The sequence below is a fragment of the Atta colombica genome, unplaced genomic scaffold (genome assembly GCF_001594045.1).
Source record: "Atta colombica isolate Treedump-2 unplaced genomic scaffold, Acol1.0 scaffold161, whole genome shotgun sequence".
In the NCBI taxonomy this organism is placed as follows: Eukaryota; Metazoa; Arthropoda; class Insecta; order Hymenoptera; family Formicidae; genus Atta; species Atta colombica.
Genome location: NW_017259252.1, coordinates 277,024 through 284,134, shown reverse-complemented (window position 1 = coordinate 284,134; position 7,111 = coordinate 277,024). Strand labels below are relative to the sequence as shown.

The 7,111-nt window shown below is 30.2% G+C and overlaps 2 protein-coding genes across 4 annotated transcripts in view; one reads left to right on the top strand and one right to left on the bottom strand.

Annotated features, from left to right (window-relative positions):
* Positions 1-7,111, bottom strand: part of LOC108685891 (translation factor GUF1 homolog, mitochondrial) — a 37,534-nt gene that overhangs the window by 2,083 nt on the left and 28,340 nt on the right. Inside the window, exons 2-3 of one of the 2 annotated variants that reach the window (XM_018190906.1) lie at positions 998-1,113; positions 301-929 (exon numbers count right to left, since the gene is read on the bottom strand). In XM_018190906.1, the coding sequence (XP_018046395.1) occupies positions 301-929; positions 998-1,009 (641 nt within the window). In that variant the 5' untranslated portion in view covers positions 1,010-1,113. Of the gene's footprint in view, positions 1-300; positions 1,114-1,223; positions 1,413-7,111 lie in introns of those variants that run through there. The other variant, XM_018190905.1, reaches the window with a different exon arrangement.
* LOC108685892 lies at positions 2,518-5,772 on the top strand. Of its 2 annotated transcripts, XM_018190908.1 has the most exons (6): positions 2,518-2,705; positions 2,889-2,964; positions 3,045-3,658; positions 4,325-4,709; positions 5,191-5,469; positions 5,574-5,772. In XM_018190908.1, exons 3-6 carry the CDS (start codon positions 3,178-3,180, stop codon positions 5,770-5,772), a joined length of 1,344 nt encoding a protein of 447 aa, XP_018046397.1. In that variant the 5' UTR covers positions 2,518-2,705; positions 2,889-2,964; positions 3,045-3,177. The 2 variants fall into 2 exon arrangements, with proteins under 2 accessions (XP_018046397.1, XP_018046396.1); XM_018190907.1 differs by having other exon boundaries at positions 2,518-2,964.

Below are 7,111 nucleotides of genomic sequence, written 5' to 3'. Positions count from 1 at the left end.
ACACACACACACACACACACACACACACACACACACACACACACACACACACACACAATTTTTTATAAATATTTAAATATTCATGTGCATGTTAGACATAAATATTTAATCTTTACATAAATATTTAAACATTTAGAATTTATATAAAAAAATTAAACCATTATCTCAATTTTGTTATTCTTGAAATTTTCATCTATTTTATTATTTAGAATTATTTCTAAAATTTTCTCTGACCTATCAAACACTCTCCAATTTATAATAAAGAATAATTAGTTTATATAATAAATTATACTCACTCACATTGTCTTCACATTTTCTGTGTAAGGTCTGAGAAGAAAAATATTTCGAACTTCATATGATTTTTTCATATATGCAGAACTAATTTGTTTGCCAACTGATAATGCTCCATCTTTCACATAAATTAAAGAAATCGTCCCTTTATACTTGTCATACCAACTATCAAATATCAATGCTCGAAAAGGCTTATCTCTAGCTACCGTAGGTGGTGGAATTCTTTCAATTATAGCATCTAGAACTTTATCGATACCAGTGCCCAACTTGGCAGATATCTTTATAACATCTACATGATCTACATCAAGTAATATTTGCAACTGCTCCTTGACCTTCTCGGGATTGGCATTCTTCAAGTCCACTTTATTAATTACTGGAATTATTATAAGATTCTTTTCTCGCGCTAAATAATAATTGGCTACCGTTTGTGCTTGAACACCATCATTAGCATCGACTAGTAATATAACCCCTTGACAAGGAGCCAGTGATCGATGAACCTCTGCTGAAAAATCCACATGTCCTGGCGTATCGATGAGATTCAGAAGATACTTTTTGCCTTGATATGAATAAAACAGTGACGCCGTCTGCGCTTTCACTGTGATCCCACGTTCTTTCTCCACTTGCAGATTATCCAGAATCTGCTTGCCAGAATTTACCTTTATAGCACCTGTTAATTCCAGTAATCTGTCTGCTAATGTACTTTTACCGTGGTCGACATGTGCAACTATACTAAAGTTACGAATGGCTTCAACTGGTACATTGTATTCTGCATCGGTTGTCGCTTGTGTGGAGAAATACCTGCTTGATGAAAACGTCCATTCTCTAGAACAAGGTATAAAACTAATTGAAGGTTTCTGTAAAACTAATTGAATGTAACTAGTTAAATAGAGTTTTTTTTCTTTAAAATCAAGATTCTTATCTTATGATTTAACCTTTGATGTTTGAAAAGTTTTGTATTGCGAACGGCACGGATGATTTCGATGTACAATGAATTCAACATAACATTACGCATTTTTATGCGTGTCATATTAAGCAAAAGTTGTATATTAACATAAGTTGATTATTACAAAGCGCGACAATTTCTTGTCACTCTATTCTGAATGATTTGTAACATTTCCTTCTCTACGATAAACATTTTTACTGCTTTATTTATAAATAAATACTTAATATAATCGGTTTCACTTAAATTTCGATAAAATTACACTCAATTGATGTGTTTTCACGTAAAAATAAATATTTGAAAAGGAAAAAATAACCCCTTTTCACACTGCTTAAGGCCGGAATCAGACTATACATTGATGAATGAGATTGAAAATGAAAGATTTAAATTTGACCAATCAGAACAAAAGGAGCCAAAATTTCTTTGTCTTTATTGATGAAATTTCAATTTTGAATCTTCAATTTCAATGGCTTATTTAGCTTATTTAAACGCTTGCTGTTATTGGTGTATTCTTTTAAATCGTCCAACCAGATTTTAAATCTTAGAAGAATATATTAATAGCAGCGAGCACTCACTTAACTGTTGAGTCTGCTGAACGCAGCCAATCTTCAATGCATAGTCTGATTCCAGCCTAATGCGCAGATAAAACTATGGGGGTCGATTCTGTATCTTCAAACAAGGTGAAAATTACAAAAGCGAGCAAATTTACTAGGTATTGATCAATGAAATAAACAGTATTCTAGTAAATTCGCTCACTTTTATAATTTTCATCTCATTTCAAGATACAGAATCGATCCCCTAGATACTAAAGTAACGCATCCTTTTATCTGAAGAGTTAGTTTTCCTAGCTATTTCGTTTGTCATTTCGATTTAGTTGCCTGTAATCCAATAAATGCATATTATTAGTATATGGTTAGTAGGTCCACAAAATGGAGGATGCGCTACTTTGGTATCTACTATCTAGATTTTTACTTTCATCTGATTGGCATAATCCGTTAGATTCTAAAATATCGAATGAGTGCATTCGGAAGAATCTGAGAATTGTAACATTTACTTAGGCCGAGTTCACACCTTGATGGAAAAGCGGAAGCCAATCGGAATTCGCCAATAGTAAGCGGTACATTTCGCTTATCTGCTTCTATCTTTTCGCGAGTTCTGATTAGCTTCTGCTTTTCTGTTTTCTGCTTTTCCGTCAAGGTCAACCTGACCTTAGACTTAAATGTAGACGTAAGTAACAGAAGCAAGTTGTATGTCACCTTATGACATACAACTTATTGTCGTGCCTCCAAGAGACAATAAATCGTATGTCATACGCCAAAGCTTGTGCATTACTTATGTCTACTTAAGTCTCTAAGGCTACGTTCCAAAACTTTTTCTCCGAAGATTTTATTCTATATGCTATAGTATACGTTACGTGTATTATATATTTCGAGTAAAATTTTCCTCGGAGAGGAAGTTTTGGAACGTAGTCTAGGTAAGTGTTACGACAATTCTTGTGCTCGGGCTCTCAGCCCGAAGTCAGAACTCAGAACTACGACACGACCGCTCAGTGTTGTTTTGAATGCACCCAATGCATTTGATGTGATAGCTTTCCTGATAGATTCCTAATATCTGTCAGTCCTAACAATTAATGTCTTGATTCGCCTTAACGGAGCAGAGTGACACTTTTCTGCCAGATTCGTTCATTTCATGCAGAATCGCATTGAATCAGTCTGATTTTATTAATATCGGAGGTAAAAAATAATAAATAAATAAATAATAAATAAATCTCAATAATTAGCCTATTTTCTTATCAAATTAATTTTTTTTATAGGAAAACATCGATTTGGTATATTTTTATCAAAATTTATAGTGCACGAAGTCTTCTTAATATCCTCTTTAAGGTGTCCTTGTTTAAAACATCTGTTCGAAGCTCCCTGTACCAATTTGACGTGTCTGTTTAGAGAATGAGTATGCAAGACACGGAAATTTATGGATTTCTCTACGTTAAATCTACGAGAAAAAGATATAACGCAAAGATCGCGCAAAGAGTGAGGAAAAGAGCTTTGGTTCTATCGAAGGTATGGAAACGTTTATGGTGCTCAATAAGGAAGTTGAAACCCGGTCTCGGCTTGCAAGTGCAGTTTGATCAGAAACTCTATCACGACAATGCTTTGAAGCAAAACGAGAAGGACAGCTCAGTTGTGATACCACCGAATGCCATCATACATCGTATTCTGTCCAGAACGAAGCAATTCGCATTCAGTATATCATCGGCAGTGGATAGGAAGCCTCTGTTATCATTATCCGCTAATTCGGAGACTGAAACACAGCATTGGATGGCGAATATCAGACATTTGTTGAAACCCAGAAGGCACTGTTGCATTGAAAGATCATATGATGTATCCATGGTTGATAATGCACATTCAAAGGCAGCGGGTTTAATTGGTTGGTATAATTGTTAGTTGGAGCTAGCCAACGATATAGACCCAGTTTCACTAATATGAGATTAACTTCAATCTTAATTAACTTATTTTTTATGTTTTTCTAATTCTTAAAATTAGGAAAAGATAAAGAATAAATTGAACCGAGATTAAAGTCAATCTTACATTGGCAAAATCAAGCTTAAGAGTGTTTTTCAATAAGAAACATGTATGGTATAACACAGTGAATTATTACATTTTCGTTTGTTAAATAAAGTGTGAAATGATCATTGTGTTTTACACTGTCTCTTGCTGAAAAGTATCAATACATACAATTAAATCAAGCTTTTAACTTCTGGTGAAACTAATTGGTTGATAGAGAAGTTATACAATGAGAACAATTAATTATGTAGACTTCTTTCTATCATTATGTATAATCTCTTTTTCTTTAAGTAATCGATGTTAATTAAAAGGAAAAAACTGTATACAACATATACTTTCTTTTTTTCAATCAACTCTGATACTTGAAGAAATAAAAGGGAAAAATATAAAAACAGTACTTTTTCAATATGTCAATTTTACGTTTTTTAGGAAAACATTTATATGTTTGATCTAGATATATATGTCATTGAATATATGTTCTCAATTTAGTAAATCTATGAATATCAATGTGATTTTTATTGTTTGGCAGGTTTATATGGAGATTTGATCGCCAATCAAACAGGAATTTTCATTAGAAATGTTCACACAGGCGAGATAACTAAAACTTTTAAATGGAAAGAATTCACTCAATTCCATTTAATGACAGCAGGTCGTCCAGAAGATGTGAAGCGTATTTGTGTAATACATACTAGCAAAGAGTTTTGCTGTGGCATTGGAGAACTCTACATATTTTGTCTTGACGCTAATAAATTACTTCAAGACTTGGTAACACAGGGTCGTGGTCCGAAACATCGACAAAAATTTTTATATTCTGATAGTGTGAATCTTGAAACAAGGAAACACAATGAAATCAGTCTTTCTTCACCATTAAAGAGTGATGCACCTCTTTGTATGCTTAATACTGACACTAATTGGTGTGTATCATTAAACAGGATGACAACAAAAGTAACCAGAAAGTTTTGTGTTTATCAAGTTAATAATAATTGTATTTACAATAAACTTTAAGAGTGTTAATTATATTTTATTAAATATTAAAAATAATATAAAATGACTACTTTTAATTTGGAAACAAGCTTTAAAGTGCTTTGGGAACGCATCAATGATGGTATCTTTGGATGGAATATCTTTCCACCAATAAATTCTCCCAGACAGTCAACAGAGCATTCTTTAGTCCATTAATTGATTAAATTCTTTTGATGTAGAATTCTCTCTTTGATATTTATACATTATATCTAGATTGCACACTGATGAAAATGATGATAAATAACGTCAATTTGTTATCTGAATAATTTAATAAACACGCAAAACTTTGTGACTAAAATTTTTTGTCATTCTGTATATAGAAAATTAAATAACAATATTAATGTAATAATGCATATTAAATTTGAAAAACAGTTTAAGAACATCGATCAGCACTAAAGTTGCGAAGAATATGTACCACTCGGAACCTAATCTAATGTACAGTGAAAAACTTCATTCCTGTAACCATAGAAAATCCAATACCTCTATTGCTTCTGGAATTTATGAAGAAATTATGGATAATATTTGTTCTCCTAAAATGTCATTGTCCAATGAATATAAGAATACAGATAAAATTTCATGCAATTTGCAAATGGAACCTCCAGCATTACCACCACGACAGAAGCATAGGCCAGAATATACAGAAGAAGATAGGTAAGATTGTTTTATTTTATTTAATTACAATTATCTCCTGAGAAAAGTATTAAATATAAAATTAGAACAGTTTAAAAATATGAATTCGGTTTTTTTTAAAACAGGATGGATACAGATCAGTATTGTCATCAAGAAATTTCTAATCATTTTAAATCAAGGCTGCAAAATACAATATGTACGCAAAAAAATACTCTCACAGATTCTTCCAATTATGTTCCAATGTCACCACAATTGAGAGACAATATGCTTAAGTCTGACGTTTTGGAAAATTCAAAAGAAAATGACTATGTAATTATGCGATAACATTATAATGTAATTATGCGATGACATAAATATGTGGATGAGTCAATATATATTTTAATTTTCTAAGATTATTTATTGACTCACCTATTGTAATTGATATAAAAATTAAGAAAAAAATCTAATAGATAATAAAACGATAGTAGATAGCATATATAAAATATATTAAAAATAAATATGTAGAATGTAGATAATAAATATAAAAAGCCATCCAAAATGTACTACTTCATCGCTTTTTATATTCTATAGTTATGTGACGAATGAGAAAGGGTTTATTAAAATTTAAAGAATATAATCATTTAATAACATCTTGTACAAAACACTTATTTTCAATTGTTAAATCGATATATTTTTATTAATTTTGTAAAAAAGATAAAAGTGAAACATGTGAGAAAGCAAATGCATTTAATCAAACTAAAAATTGTAGAACAATGGTTTTTAATCAGTGTCTTATAAATTAATGCGCGAGTGAAGTATTATTATTATTATTATTTTTAAAAGTATATAAAATTTACTGTATGAACTATAATCTACTGTAAATTATATGTATCATTGATACATATTTTCTATATGTCTGTATTTTACTTATTCAAATGTTTTTTATGTTACGATATGCAATATTATATATTGCGTAGAATTCTGTTTCGAATTTGGTAATGAATTATAGATCGTCTTAAGAAAAAATGCTGAAAAAAGGAATTAAAAAGATTATGTATTAATTTACGCATACAACAACAAATATAAATTTAAACAAAATTTAAACAATCTCTAATTATTAACTGATTAATATCGATTTTTATTATTCAACATATTAATAAGATTAACAAATATTATAATAAGATTAACAAATATTTTAGTTGGAATAGTGGCTCCTATTATAATTTATGTTTATATTTTATTTTTACAATTTTTTAATACAATTTTTGATAGATTTTTTTTCAATTTTAATAGATTTTTTTATACATATTCTTTAAGAAAATTAAAGAAAAACTTAAGTTCGATTTATTTTAATTATTGTCAAGTGTATTCCATTTTTTGGTGTTAATATAAATGTTTCCTCATTGCGGACGTAAGGTATTCCATTTTCTCGCAAGGTTTAATTATAGTTTTGTAGGATCTTTATTAGTTCAAGTTTAATCTGATAAATAGCGAAGTGAGTACCTGAAAATAAAAAAAATATTACATCTTATCCGAGAAATGGGAATATCCTTAGGATATAAGATGTCTTATGGATATCATTTGGACGTCCTCGAAGATCTATAGGATAAATAAGATTAAGATTGTCAAATAAAAATTTTCCGATTGAAAGTAGCGCGCAAAGAAAGAAAAGTGATATTTTAAT